General features: G+C 39.9%; 2 protein-coding genes across 3 annotated transcripts in view; one reads left to right on the top strand and one right to left on the bottom strand.

Annotated features, from left to right (window-relative positions):
• TSHR (thyroid stimulating hormone receptor) overlaps window positions 1-4,262 on the bottom strand; it is a 184,633-nt gene extending 180,371 nt beyond the window's left edge. Inside the window, exons 1-2 of the mRNA XM_010364471.2 lie at window positions 4,201-4,262; window positions 3,558-3,883 (exon numbers count right to left, since the gene is read on the bottom strand). Of these exons, the coding sequence (XP_010362773.2) occupies window positions 3,558-3,727 (170 nt within the window). The 5' untranslated portion in view covers window positions 3,728-3,883; window positions 4,201-4,262. The remainder of the gene's footprint in view (window positions 1-3,557; window positions 3,884-4,200) is intronic.
• A 13,663-nt stretch (window positions 4,263-17,925) lies between these two features.
• Window positions 17,926-20,684, top strand: part of CEP128 (centrosomal protein 128) — a 460,860-nt gene continuing 458,101 nt past the window's right edge. For both annotated transcript variants that reach the window (XM_030931469.1, XM_030931470.1), the window contains exons 1-2: window positions 17,926-18,227; window positions 20,316-20,471. The gene's annotated coding sequence lies outside the window, so the exon portion shown is untranslated. The remainder of the gene's footprint in view (window positions 18,228-20,315; window positions 20,472-20,684) is intronic.

The raw sequence follows: 20,684 nt of genomic DNA, 5'->3' as shown, positions 1-20,684 counted from the left end.
TGCACAGGGGCAACAAATGGCAACTTTCTGAGTAAGAGAGGGTGATGGGTCAATCTTGTTATCCTTGCTTTTGAGATAATATGATCTATAATTATATGCCAACACTTATATTTTTAATTTTATTCTCTTGCTTCATTTAAGTGTCCTTAAATCAGTAATTTTCAATTGAAGAGAGTTATTTTTTTCAAACTACCTACACATCAAAGATTCTAGAATGTTCCACTGGCAGTGGGGGAAGTAGGCATTCCAGCTCTCCCTCACCTTCCACTCAGGTAAAGCATCATACCCTTCTGGAGGGGAGGAGTGAGGAAAAGATACAGCATCACTTCTTCAGTGAGGGCCACAGTCCGTAACTGTCTCCCCTCCATCCATAAGAGCACGGGGCTGGGATATGGATAGTAGGGCAAGAGAGCTGTTTACCTTTTGGAACAATAATCTATGAGTAGAAGATAAGGTTTAGAAAGAGTTGTTCTCAGTACCATGATAATTTGTAAAATGTCTAAGAAGTGGTTATACAGCATCTTGATGAAGGTTGCAGAAGTAATGCAAATAACTCTATAAGAACAAAATACCTTACATTTTAAACCAGTGTAAGCTCTTCAAAAACTTTAAAAAGAGATACACTCTGAATAATATAAAACTTGTGAGAGAACATGTCTCAATGATAGGTTCTGTATAATTTAAGTATAAATTAAGTAGATTCCAAAAAGAGGTCACCACCCAGAATGGCTTTCTAATGACAAAAACTTAGTTTATTTCAGCCGGGAATACCTTCTATAACTCAGATCTTTCTTGTCTAGAAAGACTAATTTAGTCTTTCTTGTCCTCCTTCCCTCTCTTCCACTCTCTCTTTCTTCCTTCCCTTCTTCTTTCCTTTCCCTGCTAACCTCCTGCTTTCTGAGTTCTTTTATCTGACGATTAGCCCCTGAGGTTATCAGTGAGTTTATTGAATGTGACTTGTTTTCAGACTTTTTTCTCCAAAGCCTACGACCATCAAGGGAAAACTGGTATGGTGAGACACACTTTTCATCTGAGAGTGGTGGCTTAAGGGTGCAGGCTCCATAGTTGATGATATGATATTTCAAATCCTGACTTTACCACTTACAAGCTGTGCAACATTGAGCAAATTACTTCATTTTATTTTTGTGTCTCAATGTCCTCATCTATAAAATGAGGATAATAGCATCACCTACTTAATTGGATTTGGTGAGGATTCATTGGGTGACTTCATGCAAAGTGCTGAGAACAGGACCTGTCCACCCATAAGTAAACACAATATAATTGCTAGCTTTACATGTTTTACTTCTCTTATATGCTTTTCTTCAACAGAAGAGTTCTACTGCCCCCAAAAGATTTAAAAATCATTTTTCTACTGTTGCAGATGGTTGTAGCCATTGTTCAAAGGAGACTACCATATTGTTTTACCCATACTTTTCATCAAGTTTCTCTTTTCCATCTCAGAATAACTTTATTCTTCAGAACATACTCTCCATTAGTCTCAAGGTCAGATCCTCCTTGCCACTGTCTTTAGCCAATTACTTCTTGTGATTCAGTGCCTTCCCTCAGACTATTTTCATCAGCAACATGTCATCACCTAGAAAGCACCTAGTTGAATCTTCTCTTTTACTCAGAAGGAAATTTGGCTCCTTCCAAGTCAGTCATCTTACACAATTTCACGGTTAGTAAAGAAGGGCTGAAGAGAATGCTGGTTTCCTGACTCCTGTTCCATTGCTCATTCTCTATACCCGTTCTTTCTCAACTTTTGGTGGAATTTTAAACAGGATGTCTACTAGTTTCTTTTCACTGTCAGAGCCACATCTCTCTTCAATGACTTGAATTTCTGCCACTGTTAAAGAAATCTCTGAAGAAGTGATGTCTTTGGATTTCTTTCTCTCCAACACACAGTGGACATTCAGAGACCTGGCATATTCATTTGTTCATTTATTCACATAAGCTTTTTTGTGTGTGTGTCTGAGTAGTTCCAGGGTTTCAGGAATTCAGGGTTGAATGACAATATCTCTGTGTTAGAGAAGCTTGTGTTCTGCTTGGGTGGGCATGCAAATAAATAACAAGTTACAAGAAAGCAGACAATGTCTAAGGACTAGGGTTAGGTTCACGCACAGAACGCTTTTGGGAAGTGGGTATAGCTCACCCAGCCTAAAGGTCATGGGTCAGGAGAAGCTTCCTGCAGGGTTGATCCAGAATCTGGATCTGGGAGTAGGCATCAGCCAGGTGAAGAAACGGGGAAAATGTGCTTTAGGCAGAGGGGACAGAATGTGGGAAGAAAGGCAAGGGCAGCTGTAACAGCAGGGACCTTTGGGGAAGCGCCAGAAGTTCTTCTCAGCAGGAGGGGGAAGTTAGAGAAATTAGGAGCAATGAGGTTGGAAAGACTTGACTAGGTCTTGAAAGATCTGGTAGGCTGCACAAAAGAGTTTTATTCTAGAGGCGACAAGCAACCCATGTAGAGGTGTAATCAAGAGGCTATTAAACCTTTTACACATTTTATTCTGTGGTGGCCGCATGGAGAATGACTACCACACTGTTTGGAGGTTATTGAACTAATTAATTCAGGTGTGCTGAGAAACTATGGTATCTCAGAGCACAAAATACATCTCTGTGCTGAAATATTCATCTACTGTTAAATAATCTTCATGAGCTAAATTCTTGAGAAAATCTAGAGGTGCAGCTTTCTCATTTCTTTTCATCTATCAACATTTTCTTTAATAACCTGCACTTCCTTACCTTAACTGGATTTAACCAGCCTAGGTTGTTTTACTATGCTTTCTTTCTGTTCTATTTATAACCAATCAAGAGAGACTTTATTCCCTTGGATTTGTCTACAGTTTCAATTATTACTGATTTAAATTACTGTTAAGAAACAGGTTGTGTGTGCATAATCCTATTTAACATCAGGTTTCTAATTTGGTAACATTTAACGTGCAGATAAATGTACTATACTTTTATGAAATTTCATTTCTTTGTACCTCTATCATGCCTATCACAAAGCAGGGTTCTGGACACACTAGTTCACTGGCAGTTCACATTTGAGTAAGTAACTTATAGATATTATATAGACAGTTCATTTTAAAAAGGGCCCCGATTAAACTTTTGTCAACAATTTAATGAATCAGAAGAACTGCTAAGATAATCTCCCATCTAGAGAAACAAAAAGGAGAAATACATATTTTTGCAATTTTTATTACCCAAGATAAGATCAAAAAGATCAGTTCCTGAAATGCCATTATCCTTATTAATTCAAAGGAGACAGATTCAACCAGGGTTAGGCAAAGTGCAGAATAGCAGCATGTTGGAAAGAACAGCTCTCACTGTCATTGTACATCAAAGTTTTGTAACCTTTTCCTGTGTTAGGAATGAGGATGTCAACAATGATACCTTCCCAAGTGTGGGCGATTAAGTTTTTAGCACACACACACACACATCTACACACACACACACACTACTTCGGGCTGTTCTTGAGCTGCTTTTGTGCACTTCGGGCCACCTTTCCAGGTGCCCTTGGTCTCTGGGTCCGACCCTGATCTCTCCCGGGTACTCACAGAGTCTGCGTACTGGGCGGTAAGCTGGGGATGCGTTGAATATCCTTGCAGGTGACTCTGAAGTCCTCCTCCTGATGACATTCGCAGGGTGGAGACGAACACCCCTTTCCGCCCAGGTGTCTGGGCAGGGCGAGCAGCAGCACCAGTTGCAGCAAGTCCGCCGGCCTCATTTTCCACCGGACCCGGGGTTATATCTCCATCCTCCAAAATCGCCTCATTCTCAGCTCTCTGCACCTCGGGTTAACCCAGGCCAAAGAAGACCCGGGAGCGAGAGGTGGGAAGAGGGAGGGCTCCAAGGGGCTGTGACCTCACCACTGTAGAGGAGGCTGGAGAAGGGCGGAAAGAGGCACTTAAGTGCTCCGCTTCCCTAGGCAACCTCGACCCAAACAAGCCTGCTTGCTTCACTTTCCTTGGCTGGACCCACGCAGTCCGCTCCGTCTGTTCCCTGATACACAACACCAGTCCTGGCTGTTCCCTCTGTTTTCCAGCCCGCCCCCCACCACTCCCGTCCCCCTCCCATTAGTTCTCTCCAAAGCCTAGTTTAGATTCCCCCTCCTTTCCTCGTCTTTAAATCCAAGGAGCCACCTTCCCTCGCGAGTAGCCTTCTAGACACCCTGTCTGCCTCGGACCCACTCGCACGCACTCCTTATCCAGAGAAAGTCCCCGCGGAGTGAACTGTCCCCGGGCGGACCAATGTCCTGCCGAACTTCAGCTTCTCCTGGCCAGAGACACCTCTGCTGAGAGTCAGAGACGGGCAGGCAGCCCTGGCCAGCCCGCAGTGCGGCCGAAGCCGTCGCCCTGCACCCCTGGAGGATTCTCGCTGCTACCCAACTCCAGCTGCCACTCTCATGATGCAGTCGACCGGCAGTGGCCGCCTCACATTGCAGCCCGCGGCTTCGCGAGGCAGTTCAGTAACTGGACTTTGGGGCCATCTGCTGGGAAGAATCGGGGATGGCAGAAATAGTTCCAGGTTCCCTGAATGGGTCCAGTACGGAAATTCTGGTCGACCTGGGAATTTTATTGAGCCGTATCCCCCCTGGAGGATGGGAAGAAAAATAATACTTACGTGGCATACTCACTGTTCTTCGCACAGCAGCCAAAAAGATCATTACAAACATAAATCAGATTGTGCCTATTTCCTTCTTAAACGTCTTCAATCACTTATTCCTCTTGGGATAAAAGGAATGTCACTTCCTTCTATACTGCATAATTCCTTTTACATGAACTTGGTTAGGACAGGAAGGAAAAAGCTGTGGTTATGGAAATCAGAATAAAAAAAAAGTCAAGAAAGATTGACTAGAAAAAGACAGAAGGGAACACACAGGGTTTCCATATCTTAATTAGGCTGGAGGTTAAGTGGATGTATACATTTATCAAAATTCATTGAACTGTATCAGAATAAAGGTTAAGAAAGATTGAATCGAAAAAGACAGAAGGGAACACACAGGGTTTCCATATCTTAATTAGACCGGAGGTTAAGTGGATGTATACATTTATCAAAATTCATTAAACTGTACACTTAAAATATGTGTATTCCAAATTTTACAGAAGGTTTATTCGTAACCACTAAACGAACCAAATGTCTCACGACTAAATAATGGATAAAGAAACTCTGATACCTCCACATTGGAAGACTATTCTGCAATAAAAATGAATGAACTGCTGAGACAACATGCACAAATCTTTTTTTCTCTCTCTCTTTCTTTTCTTTTCTTTTCTTTTTTTTTTTTTTTGAGACGGAGTCTTGCTCTGTCCCCCAGGCTGGAGTGCAGTGGCCTGATCTCTGTTCACTGCACCCTCCGCTTCCCGAGTTCAAGGGATTCTCCTGCCTCAGCCTCCTGAGTAGCTGGGATTACAGGTATACGTCACCACGCCCGGCTAATTTTTTCATAATTTTAGTAGACATGGGGTTTCACTTTGTTAGCCAGGATGGTCTCGATTTCCCGACCTCGTGATCCGCCCGCCTCGGCCTCCCAAAGTGCTGGGATTACAGGCTTGAGCCACCGCACCCAGCCTTTTTTTTTTTTTTTAATCACCATGGTATTGTTATGGAATAAATCTTATATGCATAATGTTAAGTGAAAGAAGCCAAACTCAAAATATTATGTATTTATATGTAATTATTCCTATTAATGATTCATTTATATAACATTCTCAAAAAGGCAAAACTATGGGAACAGGAAAAAGATCAGTGGTTGCAAAGGCCTGGGATACGGCTGACTACAAATGAACACCAAATAATTTTATGGGTAATAAAACTATTTTAAATCTTGCTTGTGGTGATGGTTCCATGGTAGTTTGTTAATGTGGTGAATCATAGTGATTGATTTTTGAATGTTAAACCCACCTTGCATTACAGGGATACATCTCACTTGATCATGATCTATTTATCTTTTTTTTTTTTTAGACGAGCCTCGCCCTGTCGCCCATGCTGGAGTGCAATGGCACGAATTTGGCTTAACTGCCGCCTCCGCCTCCCTGATTCAAGCGGTTCTCCTGCCTCAGCCTCCTGAGTAGCTGGGATTACAGGCGCCCGCCACCACTCCCGGCTAATTTTTTGAATCTTTAGTAGAGACAGGGTTTCACCATATTGGCCAGGGTGGTCTCGAACTCCTGACCTCGTGATCCGCCCGCCTCGGCCTCCCAAAGTGCTGGGACTACAGGTGTGAGCCACCATGCCTGGCCGTATCATCTTTTCAATATACTCTTTCACTGGATTTGCTAAAATTCTGTTTAAAAGTTTTACACAGAGGTTCATGAGGGACAGTAGTCTCTTATTTTCTTTTCTGTAACTTCTTTGTCAAATTTTGATATGAGTGCAATTAATTCTTCCATCACAGAATAAGTTGAGAAATATTCCTTCCTCTTTAAATTTATATAGGAGTTTGTGTAGAACTGATATTATTCATATTATTCCTTTCTTGTTTGGTAGAATTCACCAGTGAAGCTGTTGGAACCTTGCATTTTCCTTACTGGAAGGTTTTTAACTATAAATTCAATTTCTAAACATAGATTTAGGGCTATTCAAGTCGTATAATTCTTCTTGAGGTATCCTGGGCAGTTTGTGTCATATAATGAATTTGTCTATTTCATCTAAATTGTTGAATTTATTGGCATAAGTTTGTTCATAATATTCTCTTATCCTCTTATATTTATATAATCTATTCTAATGTCAACTCTGTCATACTTGATATTGATAATTTGTATCTTCTTTTTCCTCCTAAGTACTTTGTGCAGAGGTTTATCAATTTGATTCATATTCTCAAAGAAGCAAATTTTTGTTTCCTAGATTCTCTATTATTTTTTCATGTTCTATTTCACTGATATATGCTCTGATCTTTATTATGTTATTACTCTGCTTACTTGGGTTTTTTTTTTTTTTTTTTTTTTTTTTTTTTTTTTGAGACGGAGTCTCGCTCTGTCGCCCAGGCTGGAGTGCAGTGGCCGGATCTCAGCTCACTGCAAGCTCCGCCTCCCGGGTTTGCGCCATTCTCCCGCCTCAGCCTCCCGAGTAGCTGGGACTACAGGCGCCCGCCAGGTCACCCGGCTAGTTTTTTGTATTTTTAGTAGAGACGGGGTTTCACCATGTTAGCCAGGATGGTCTTGATCTCCTGACCTCGTGATCCGCCCGTCTCGGCCTCCCAAAGTGCTGGGATTACAGGCTTGAGCCACCGCGCCCGGCCTTACTTGGGGTTTAATTTGCTCTTCTTTTCTTTACTTCTTAAGGTGAGGTTTCTTAAGACTGAGGTCACTGATTTGAGGCCATTTTTCTTGTATAATATTGTGTGTGTGTGTAGTGCTATAGACTTTTGCTGTACTACTTTAGAGACATACCACGGGCTTTGATATCTTGTAATTTCATTTTTACTCAGTTTAAAATACTTTTTAATTTTTCTTTTAGATTTCTTCCTAGATTCCTTAGAAGCATGTTATTTAGTTTCCAAATATTTGATGAATTCTCAGATATTCTGTTATTAATTTCTAAATTAAGTCTATTATACACAGGGAAAATAGTTTGTATTACTTGAACACTTTTAAATTTAGTGAGACTCATTTTATGATTCAGAATATGGTCAATCTTGGTAAAATATTCAGTGTGTACTTGAAAAAATGTGTGATCAGCTTTTGTGGAGTTGTGTGTTCTACAAACGTCATTAGGTTAAGTTGATGATAGTATTGTTTAAGCCTTTTGTATTTTTGCTAATTTTAAAGTCTACTTGTTTTATCAATTGTTGAGATATGGGTACTGAAATTTTTTACTACAATTGGGGATTTGTTTTTTTTTTTTCCCCTCATTGCATTTCTGTAAGGTTTTTCTTCATGTAATTTGAAGTTCATGTATTTTGAAGTTCTATTATTAGGTAAATATGTGTTTAGGACTATTATTTTCTTGTTCCCTTCATTGTTATTAAATGGCCTTCTTTATACCTTGTGACATCCTTTGCTCTTCAATCTACTTTTCTGTTATTGGTAGAGCCAATCCAGCTTTCTTCTGATCAGCGTTATCATGGTATGCTTTTTTCATACTTTAACCTCTTTGAGTTTTTATATTTAATGTGCAGTTCTTATAAACAGCATAGAGTTGAGTCTTGCTTTCAGTCTCACCATCTCTGCCTTTCATTTGGATTGTATAGATCACTTACATTTAATGTCATTATTCACATTAGGTTCAAGTGGATAAATGCTATTAGTTTCCTATTTTCCCCATTGTTATTTGATCCAATTCTCCTTTTATTTTAAACATATGCTTGGATTAATTAAAGAATTTTTATGATTCCATTTTATCTTCTTTGCTAAATCTTAGCTATAACTCTGGTTATTATACTCATTGCTTTAAGGTTTATAGCATCTATATTTAAATTATCATAGTCTACATTCAGTTGATATTATGCCAATTTATACATGGTTTAAAAGAACCCTTCAGCACTATACTTGTTGAATGCTTTTTTATACTCCATTTCTCCTCTCCTGCCTAACTTTCATGCTTCTGTTGCCATACATTGTACTCACATATAAGTTATAAATCCCATAATACAGTGTTATTATCTTTTAAAGGGATTCAAATAATAAGACCGTTACCTCTTCTGGTCTTTCTCATTCCTCAGTATTGATCCATTTTCCACTGCTGTCACTTTCCTTTTGCTTGAATGATATTCATTAATTTTTTTGTCATACATATCTGCTGGTTATAAATTATTTCAGCTTTTCTGTGTCCGAAAAAGTATTAATTTTGTCTTCTTTTTTAAAAAGGATGTCATTGCTGGGTATAGAATCATAGATTGACATTATTTTTAACTTTCATTACTTTAAAAACATTGCTTCATTTTCTTGTTGCTTGCATTGTTTATAAGGACAAATCTCATGTCAAAGTTTTCTTTGCTCCTTTATAATCTGCCTTTTTTTTTTTTTCTTACTTAGGCTGCTTTTCAGATTTTGTCACTGGTTGAGAGCAATTTGACTGTAATGTACCTTGATGTACTTTTCTTTAAGTTTCCTGTGCTTGGGGTATTTTGAGATTCTTGGATTTGTGTGTTTATGGTTTTCGTCAAACTTGGAAAAATTTTAGCCATTGTTTCTCCATTTCTGCATATATGTCTTTTTCGCCTTATCACTTTCCTCTCCTTTGAGAATTCCAATTATTGCACTTATTAGGCTAACTGAAATTGTCTCACAAAGAGAATATTGATGCTTTTCTCAGTAAACAATTATTTTTCTTTTTGTCTTTGATTATGAATAGTTTCTTTTGCTATATCTTCAAATTCAGTATTCTTTTTTGTACTCCCATAATATTTACTTTGCCACTAATCCCATCCCATGTATTTTTTATTTCATAAAATGGATTTCCATCTCCAGAAGTTCAATTTGGGGCTTTTTTTCATATTTTCCACATCTCTTTGTATAATGCTTTTTGACTATCTGAAACACAATAATTGCCTTGATATCTATTTTAATTTCCTAGGACTGCTGTAACAAAGTACCACAAACTTGATGGCTTAAAACAAGATAAATTAATTTGTTCATAGTTCTAGAGGCTAGAAGTCTAAAGTTAAGGTATTGGTGTGGCATAATTCCTCTGAGAGTTTTGTGGGTGGATGTTTCCTTGACTGTTTCTAGCTTCTAGTGGTTGCTGGGAATCCTTGACATCCTTTGGATTATATCACTGCAATCTCTCCTCTGTCATCATCAGGCATTCTCTTTGTGTGTCTCTGTGTCCAAATTTCCCTCTTCCTGTAAGGACATCAGTCATTGTATTTGGGTCCATGCTAATCCATTATAACCCCAACTTAAATATTGTTAAAGACGTTATTCCCAAATAAGGTCACATTCACACATACTGGGCATTAGAATTTCAAGATCTCTTTCTGGGGTACAAAACTCAATGTACAACCATGTCCTTGTTCGATAATTTGAATACACACACACACACACACACACATATATATATATATGTCAATTCTGGGTCAGTTAGATTGGTTGATTTTTCTCCTGAAAATGGGTTGCATTTTTCCGTTTCTTTACATGCTTGATTTTTGTTTGGATGGCAGATATTGTAAATATTACCTATTTTGGGCACTGGAATTTTTGCATTCATGTAAATATTCTTGAGATTTGTTGTCAGATGTAAATTACTTTGAAAGAATGTGGGATTTGTGGACCTTGGTTTTGAGCTTTATTAGGCGGGACTAGCACAGCATATAATCTAGGGCTAATTATTCTCATTCCCTAGGCAAGACCCTTCTGATTACTGTACCCAGTGTTCTATGAATTATGAGGTATTTCAAATCTGGCTGGTGGGAAGAGTCACTATTCCTGGTCCCCTGTGAGCAACAGACAATTTTACCTCCAATCTTGCTAGTTGCTTTTTTCTCCAGCCTCATTTTTTTCACGTGTGTGTAATGATTAGCACTCTGCTAAATCTTCCATGGAGACCCTCTATAGTTTTCTCTCTACATAGCTCTCTACATCCTGTAGTTTGTCCTGCAAACTCTACCTACCTGCATCTTCCCAAACTCTCAGCTTTGTCTCCCCAATATAAAGAATCCACTGGGCTCTACCTGGGTTCCCTCACCTTGCACCATGACCTGGAAACTCTCTCAAGGTAGTAAGTTGTGGCAATCATAAGGCTTGTTTTATTTGTTTCCTGTCTTTCAGGGATCATGGTCCTTCTTGGTATGATAACCACTGCCTTGAAAAGCATTGCTTCATATATCTCGCCTGTTTTTTTGGTATAATTCTGGTGGGAGGGTAAATCTGGTCTCTGTTACTCTACCTTTGCTGGGAACAAAAGTGGTATGCTGAAACCCATAATATTTTACATCAAGATTTAGACAGCATGAAATTGGCTTAGTGGCAATTATAATGTAGGCAAAAACTCTTATGCCTACAGTTTCAGTTCAGCAAATTGGAACATGCCTTAGGGCTAACCATGTTCTAATAGTCTGCTCAACAAATTGCTCAGCAAATTGCTATGACAATTAATAAGACAATTTTCTTTCTTTAGCATAACCTTTAAAATGGGGCAAATAAACACATGAGATAAGATGATGATCAATCTTTGTGATCAGGTTAAAGAGAAAAGTGCACTCAGGTCCCTTAAACACACACACAAAATCCTTTCAAATATAATGAATGAGAATGGCTATAGAACACTACTTTTTCCTTCTCATAGAGGAATTATTAGCATGGTTCAAATATTAGAAAGTGGTGTTAGGCAATTTATGCCTCTGTGTGTTTTATCTTTTTTCAAACAGTACCCATTAAAGTGGAGCATTCCATTAGTCTCATTCCAGAACCTCTTTATTGATTAGCTATATTGCTTAACTACAGAAATGTTTTGCAATTTTGGTTTAGTACATTACTAGTGGCTCACTTTGGCCTAAATGCATATAAATTGCTGTGTTTTATATCTGTGATGCTCTTGGCAGTGATAATTACCTATAATTAGTAAGTGTGTGGCTGAAAAGAACTTCATGGGATCAATAGAGCTTCAGCACAATGAAGCTAAAGATGATTATTTGAGTAGTAGGCAATATTATCCTTGAAATAGCTTGTTTTTTATCTTGACTCTTCTTAGACTTGAAAGTAACTTGCAAACTTGACATAGAAAGAGTCAACAACCATTTATGATTGTTTTCTGCCTATGTAAAGAGAGTGAATTTCACCACTGACTTGATTGAGAGAGAATTTTGAGTAGTTCCATTTAGTCCCACCTAATCAAGATTTGGGGGATTTCCCTTTTACTTACCTATAACATCATACTTGGTGTCTTCTGTCTTATGACTTATAACTGTGCAGTGATACTACAAGGGAGCTTGACCATCTGTGTTGGCTAGAGGGAACAAAGCAAAATCCAATGATGTAGGTGGTCATCACTTGTGCTGGACAGTCACCAAGAACAATGCAGGTTGCTTTTGAAGTAACATCCTCCTCTGATGCCTATGGGCAAAACAGGTAGGTTCAAGCTATAAATAGTGCTTGCTTGAGTGGAGGCTGGGCACTCTGTCAACATAGGCTTTCTCCCTACACTTGCAGGTCTGCCTCCCCAACCTCCTATTCCTCCCTTTCCAGGACCCCCTTCTTCTGTGTTATCACATTCCCAGTCAGGAGTCTCTTTTCTTTTGGGGGGAATCTCTTTTCTTTTGTCCATGGTATTTCCTTCCAAATCATTTGTTTATAGCATGACTCCTTTGTGACAGCAGGGTTGCCTTCATGGGTTTGTAACCTATGCAATGACTCAGGGCCCTGTATTCAGAAAGGCCCAGTGCTTAGTTTAATGCTGTGTTGTTGCCATTTTGACATTTTAATCAGTTTTGCAAAAGGGCTTAACATATTCATTTTTCACAGGGTCCTACAACAAATTACACAGCCTGTCCTATCTGACAATGTTTGTGTTTAATACCCAAAAGCCAGGAAGAAAATGAAGCATTTTCTTCTTCTTTATCTTCCTCAATTCCTCTTCCTTTCTGCTTTCTGTGGTCACATCCCATCTCTAAGGCCATGAGTGCAGAACAGTGTAGCTGACAGAAATGAAGATAAGGGGAGAGCCACGGTGAAAAAAAATAAACATTTGAGGAAACTTTTGGTATTTCCAATATAGTTTTCTGTCACATGGACATAGTTAGTGTGCTGTTGTATTAGTCCATTCTCATACTGCTATAAAGAACCACCCAAGACTATGTAATTTATGAAGAAAAGAGGTTTAATTGACTCACAGTTCCATAGGCTGTACACAAAGCATGGTTAGGAGGCCTCTGGAAACTTCCAATCATGGTGCTTGGAAGGGTGAAGAGGAAGCAAGCACCTTTTTCACATGGTAGAGTGGGAGAAAGGGAGAGTGAAGTGGGGAAGTGCTACACACTTTCAAACAACAGTTCTTGTGATAACTCACTCATTATTATGAGAACAGCAAGGGGGAAATCCACTGCTGTGAACCAATCACTCCACCAGGTACCACCCCCAACATTAGGGATTGCAATTCCACGTGATATTTGGGTGGGGAAACGGAACCAAATCATATCAGCTGTTGTGGTTTCATAGTTGTATAAATTTGGAAGTTATTGGTGAAATACAACTTCTGTCCCTTCTCCTTAAAACAGCACTACCTCTGTCTGCCACCCACAGCTTCTTACATAAGAGGTGTCTTCCCTTCTCTACATTTATTCATTCTAGATGAGTTGGGTTAGGATGCTCAGATCAATGCTTTTAGACTAGCCCCATTCCAGAACCTTTTTATTGACTAGTTCATCTAGGCATTTAATGTTCCGTATGGTTCAAAAGTGTTTCTGATGAAACTGCTTAAGAAACTATATCTAGAATTAGCATCTTGGATCTTACAGGCTGGTGATCTCATTAATGTAACCTTAGTCAAGGCTCTTTAGATTTCAATCAACAGAACTAATCTTAGGCTTCAAAAGGGAAATCATCATGAGGCAACAAGGTATTAATATATTCTTTGTTCTAAGTGTCTAGAACAAAATAATAGAGTACCAATATTCATGGAACTAACATTTTTAGGATGTCATAGTATTTGACAGCTTACATATAAGGTCAGCTTACATTCAGTAATGCTTACCATGAATTAGACACTAGGCTTAGTGCTTTACACACATTAATTTATTTTATCCCCCAAACAACTTCAGACGCAGTACTGCAGTACTGTTTTTATTGTCCACATTTAGAAGAGGAAGAAATGAAGACACAGAGTGATTAAGTAACTTGTTTGAAGTAACATTGCTGATAGGTACTATAATGGACTTGGATCCAAGTGGTTTGGGTCCAGAATCTGTGCATTTAACCACCTCCAGTTGCCTCTAGTGTATTGTGGAAAAACAAGTACAGGAAATACAAGTGGGAATAACAAGGCTTGAATCCAGGAACTTAGAAGTTGTCAGGAACCGGGGCTGTATTCTCTTGGGCTTATTTCCTTGTGGTTGTGTAGTTTATTTCCTCTCACTGCTTTACTCATTTCTCTCTGTCTCTGCAGGTGAGCATTATCAGCTGCTTCTTGAACACAGGTGAAGATGGTCACCTCTCTGTGGCAGCCTCAGCTCTTACCTGTACATCAAGACTATTCTAGCAACAAATTGGGAGCTTGAGTCCCCATTTTCAATTCTCAAAGGATAAAGAGCCCGATTGGCCCAAATGGTCTCAAGTGTCTGTCTACTCTTTGTCTAATCAGCCACGGTGAGACAGGTAGGGGCTTTGTATAATATAAACAAGGCCATGGGGGCCCAACACTGTGGGTAGAATAATTTCCAGTTAAGGGGTGATGTGGGTGAGGCATATCAAAAATATCTCCCTCATCTACCTCAATCCAGGTATTATGTAATGAGAAGATCATGATGACACTAATCCTGAATAGGTACAATTTTGGGGAAAACATGTTGAAACCTTAACCCCCAATGTTACTGTTTTTGAAAATGGGGCCTTTAAGGAGGTAGTTAAGGTTAAATTAGGCTATAGTATGAAGTTCTAATTCAATATAACGGGTGTCGTTATAAGAAGAGAGAGAAATGGGCCGGGCGCGGTGGCTCAAACCTGTAATCCCAGCACTTTGGGAGGCCAAGACGGGAGGATCATGAGCTCAGGAGATCGAGACCATCCTAGCTAACCTGGTGAACCCCGTCTCTACTAAAAAATACAAAAAAAAACAAAAACAAAAAACAAAACTAGCCGGGCGAGGTGCCGGACGCCTGTAGTCCCAGCTACTCAGGAGGCTGAGGCAGGAGAATGGCGTAAACCCGGGAGGCGGAGCTTGCAGTGAGCTGAGATCCGGCCACTGCACTGCATCCTGGGCGACAGAGTGAGACTACGTCTCAAAAAAAAAAAAAAAAAAAAAAAAAAAGAAGAAGAGAGAGAGAGAAACCATGTATGTGCTCATACAGGGAAAAGCTTATTTGAGGATACAGAGAAAACAAGGATCTCTGCAAGCCAAAGACAGAGACCTTAGGAGAACCTGAACTTGCTAACTAACACCTTGATCTCGGACTTGCAGCCTTCAGAACCGTGAGAAACAAATTTTTGTTGTTTAAGTCACCCATTCTGTGGTATTTAATCAAATCCCTAGTAAACTAATACATAATGTAACCTCCATGTGCCCCTACCTATAATACATTGTTTGCAAAAGAAGGGTACTGCAAATGATACTTGTATTAGTTTGTTTTCACCCTGCTATGAAGAACTACCTGTGACTGGGTAATTTAAAAGGGAAAGGGGTGTAATTGACTCACAGTTCTGCACGGCTGGGGAAGCCTCAGGAAACTTACAATCATGGCAGAAGGGGTAGCAAACACATTCTTCTTCACGTGATGGCAGGAGAGAGAAGTGGGCAAAAGCCTCTTGTAAAACCATCAGATCTTCTGAGAACTCACTCACTATCATGAGAACAGCATGGGGGAACTGCCCCATGATCTAATCATCCCTCACAAGATTCCTCCCCCAACATGTGGGGATTACAATTCAAGATGAAATTTGGGTGGGGACACACAGCCAGACCATATCAATACTCTGTGGGTTTTTCCAAATTTAAGCTCAGATGATTCTGCTTGAGTAGGTTATTGTGTTTGCATAATGTGTGTTGGCCATATTAATTAAAAGTAATACATATCTTTGAGAGTTATGAGACAATTTCAGGTAAAATCTTTTTTGTTGGCTTTAACTCATTTTGTCTATTTTGTTAAGACGTAAATAATGAAGATTCAGTGATGCGACTTAACTACTTTTTTTTTTTTTTTGAGATGGAATCTTGCTCTGTCACTAAGGCTGGAGTGCAGTGGCATGATCTCGGCTCATTGCAACCTCCGCCTCCTGGGTTCAAATGATTCTCCTGCTTCAGCCTCCCAAGTAGCTGGGATTACAGGCGCCCACCACCAAACCCGGTTAATTTTTGTATTTTTAGTAGAGGCGAAGTTTCGCCATGCTGGCTAAGCTAGTCTCGAACTTCTGACCTCACGTGATCCGCCCACCTTGGCATCCCAAAGTGCTGGGATTACAGGTTTGAGTCAGCGCCCCCGCCCTGACTTCACTACATTTTTTTGGGATGCCACATCTGTTGACTGAGAGCACACCATAGCTGACAAACAGCCGCTATGAATTTAATAACATATTTAAGCATTTCTTGATCAAAATGAAAAAAAAAAAAAAATCTGATTTTTAACCCTTTGGTGCCAGTTGTGTCCTGTGATGTTTATTTGGTTAATATCACTTTGAAAAATGAAGCCTCTGTAATAGAATCCAATTCTCTGAATATAGTTGAACCAGGGAGGAAAAGCTGTGGACAATCAGTTTTTATTAATGTAGTTCAGGATTACATTAGCTCTTTTGGTAGACATTTCTCCTGCAGTTAAACTGATTGTCACTTCTTCAGAAAGTTTTCTCTTTTATGTCTTTCCATAGAAACCTATGCAGTATTCTGAAAGTACACAGAGATTTGTATGTATGAGTACACAGAGATTTGTAGTCATTTATTAGTCTTTTTCTCTCACATGGCTCTGAGCAACTTGAAAGCAAGGTCTGTGTTGTTTATTTATTTTCACTGCACCTTCAGTGTCTAAAACAATGTCTGGATCCTGGAAATATCCAGCATACATTTGCTGAATTATATGAATGAATAGAATTGTGTTTTAAAAGTTAAAATGTTAACAAATAAACAGTTATTATTATGCCTCTGCATGCGTATGGGGCAATTTTATGGCTTTTCTGAATTATCTTAAACTCTGTCCGGTGGAGTGTATTCTTGAGGAACAATTTCAACTAAGCGGCTTGAAATTGCAAATGCATAGGAGGTCTTTAGAAGAATTATTTTATGTTCAAACCAATATGAGATCGTTTTATGTCTCAGTGTTGGCTAGAAAAAAATATTCGAATAATTCGACTATATCAAATTTATGTGCTAATTATATATGACTCTGCCTGTTGCGAGGGAGGGGTGAGGAGGGACGGAAGGAGAGAAAGGTGGAGAGAGAAAAAGAGCGAGAGAGAGGGATATGAACGGAGAAGGGCAAGTGAGGAAAGGGTGAGAAGATGAAAATTTAAAAAAAGGTTAGGTCCCTTTGAAGGGCTAATAAAGGAGACCAACTGGGAAATGGATTATAGACACAGAATTATTAGATTAAGGAACCCTTGTTATTAAACATTATCTAGCTCTTCTTCACGTAGCCAGGAAAGCTTTCACAGATCAGGTAATACTTGAGTTTAGCCTCAAAGAAGGAAGGGGAGGTGGTCTTTTTGGCGGAGAAGAAGGGTAATTCACATGACTAATTTGTTACTTCTTAGCTTTTCCAAAGTTCAGTTTTTTTAAATGAGGTTTTCATTCTCTTCGTGACTGAAACCAACTCCCCTGAGTGGAAAACATTTCTTTTATGTTCTAGAGTGAGGAGATGACACCTACACTGAAGTAGCAGCAGTAATGAGCTGACAGCCTCACATCTACTTTCGGTGTGCGGTGAATGAGCCATAGGATCTTAGGCAAGTCCCTTACTCTTTCCAGGCCAAACAGGTTGGACTACATAATCTTCTCTGTTCCCGTCTGGTTCTAAGAATTTGTGACTCTTTGGAACAATATACTGGACGCTGTATTAAGGGGATTTTTACATTTCAGTGCTAGAAACTGTCCTTCCCTGTCCTCCCACCGCTCCCTTGCCCTTTTTCTACCACTTCCCCATCTTACCGTAGTCCTTGGGGACTCCTTTTGTTCCCCAGGGAGTAAAATTACAGTCAAGGTTAAGGAAGCATTTTTATTCACTTTCTATCTGGAGTTTGCCTCCTACAAAGGAGGCTCGTCCTTAAAAAAAAAAAAAAATAGAGCAGGGCAAGAGGGCGCGGCCGAGGGATCAGGCTTCTTTTCCGGGAAAGTTACCCGAAGGCCAGCTATATGTCATCCTGGGATTTGTAGTTCCTTTTCGGGACCCTCTCCCTTGGTAACTCCTTGATGGTGAGGCCGAGATGGACTACAACTCCCAGAGGGCCAAGCGGCGGCAGCGGGGTCCTGTACGCTTGCTGTGGCTGGGCGGCTAGTTCAAGTTGCCATAGCTGCGAGTCTGGGGAGAGCAGAGTCGGTTGAGTAGCTGCGTTTGGTCAGTTGCACCTTCTGGGTCACTGGTAGCCGCGGGAGCCGGGTGGGGCCTAGGCGATGATCCGGCATTAAGGAGCTGGGGTCATCCTCCGTCTCAGGTACCTGCGCCCACCTCCCCCTTGCCCTTTTTCGACCACTTCCCCGTCTTACTGTAGACGTTTTAGTCCCGCTTTCCCTCGTCCCAGGGGTGGGGACCTTAGAGCGGCGCGGGATCTGGGGTGGGGCCGTGGATGGGTGGAGTGTGTGCAGAGGTGAGGGGAGACGGCGCGCCTGTCATCCCGAGGCCTCCCTCCCTCGGCAGGGGTGTCCGCGGTCAGGTCCTGGCCAGGTTATCCAGCGAATCTGGACTGCATTGTCCTTCCTTTGGGAGCAGCTTGCTCTATCGCTAGCATCTGTGAAGCTTTAAGGGACAGGAGATTGGACTCATTCGGTAGGTCCTTCAGAGAACCGTCTGACATTCGCTTCCCTGTCCTGCTAGAGAACTTAATTTTTATTTTTATTTTAAATACCTGTTTTGTAGTCACGAAAAGCTTGCTACTCTCGGGAACATTGTATTAGTGAGCTCTTTTTCCCGTGCCATCATGGAAATTGCCCCAGCCTTAGCTGTTAGCTGTCCCTTAATTGAATTATTTCGTAAAAATACCTGACATTGAATCCCAGCTGCATCTTTTATTGGTTTGATGGAGCCAATCTGTTATGTAGGCGTCTAGTAAAACTCTGCCATTAATTGCAGCATTGATTTGAGTAGTATGTAAAGTATCTAGCACAGTGCCTGGCACCCTGCAAGTGCTCAGCATTTATTGTTTATTTTTATTATTTATGCAGATTAGTGTTGTCTAATACAAATACAGTGTGAGCCACACAGGTGAATTTAAATTTTTAGTACCAACATTAAAAAAGTAAAAAGAAACTGGTGAAATTAATTTTAAGTTTATTTAGCACAATATAGAAAAATGTTTTCAATGGAGTAATATAAAACTTATTGAGATTTTTACTTTTTTTTTTTTTTTTTTTTTTTTGAGACGTAATCTGGCTCTGTTGCCCAGGCTAGACTGTAGTGGTGCGGTCTGGGCTCACCGCAACCTCCATCTCCGGGGTTCAAGCGGTTCTCCTGTCTCAGCCTGCGGAGTAGCTCGCCACCATGCCTGTCTATACATTAAAAAAAAATATTTTAAGTCTTCAAAATCTGGTGTGTATTTTACGTGTATAGTATATGTCAGTTTGACCTGGCTAGTGCTAGAGCTCAGTAGCCATGTGTCTAGTGACCACTGTACTGGACAGCACAGAGATAAGGTTAAAACTTCGGCAGTTTCACATTGGCATACATAAATTTGGTTGTGCCTATGACTCATGGGTTATGGTGGCTGTTTTGTTAGAAGAGTGAAGTGTGCAGTGTACCTATGTTCTCTCAGCTTATCTTGTCTGCCATTGCATAACCGGAGTCTCCTTGAACTGTTTCTTGACAATTTTATTTTGATTAGCTTTTTCAGAATACCTTTTTTTTTTCTTGAAATGGTTTATAGATGTATTCCCAGATCTGCCTTTTATGTAGACAACTCCCAGTTCTCTGGATCACTACCTGTGGGTTCTTAGAGATTGCTGCGAAAGGAGTATCACAAATAATTGAAAACATTTCTATCCATAGCTCTTTCCTACAACCAAAGACATTTTACTTTTATTTATTTAATTGTAGCACTGAGTATGGGAAGAATATTTATTATAAATATTTATTATATTTATAAATATTTTATTATAAATATTTAATATATATTATAAAATATTTCCTTTAGGAGTGTTAGACTGGCTTAGAAGTACAATTGGGTCACCACACTCAGAAGTAACATGTTAACTGTATTACCTGACTTAGTTACCAACTTTTAGACATGCTCATGGCGTAGTACTTTTGGCTAGACTTGGGCTGCGGTTCACACTGGAGCATGAACTCTCTGGCAAGCCCCAGGGATGACCAGGCATGGATGGAAGTCACCAGTGACAATATGTTGGCTGGGCACTTGGATGTGAAGAATTGTAGTGAGGTCACTTGGGCTTTTGAATGATTCTAGGAGCATTTTCTCTGTTCTGTGTTATGCCATAGTCTGTACATAGGGACCTAATTTTCATATTTCATTATTTAAAAATGTTTAAAGTTGTAGGTATGTCTTACCCCTTGTTTCATTTATTTGTAGGTGGTTTGGGGAAAGTATAGGGGCAACCAAAGATCATCTGCTTGACTAGGCCCTTTGCCCTGAACCTCATGAAGAAATGATAGGAGGCAGACATATGTGCCTAAAAAGAGCGTTGAGCTCAGAGAAGAGCAACTCAGAGTTTTGGGGGTGTGCTTTGTAAGTATGCTTTCTCCCTGAATTTCAGAGATAACACATGTTTTTGCATATTTATGGTGGAAAAGACTATGCCAACAAATAGAGTTTTGGAAACAAGAAGCCCCTTTCTAATATATAGTATAAAAATAAAGTATAGAATGGTTGTGTATACAATGTTACAAACATTCAGATGAACAAACTAGTTAAGTTGAGATGTCCTTAACCTTAACAAAA

The sequence above is a fragment of the Rhinopithecus roxellana genome, chromosome 5 (assembly GCF_007565055.1).
Source record: "Rhinopithecus roxellana isolate Shanxi Qingling chromosome 5, ASM756505v1, whole genome shotgun sequence".
In the NCBI taxonomy this organism is placed as follows: Eukaryota; Metazoa; Chordata; class Mammalia; order Primates; family Cercopithecidae; genus Rhinopithecus; species Rhinopithecus roxellana.
This window is presented reverse-complemented; position numbering and strand designations above follow the sequence as displayed.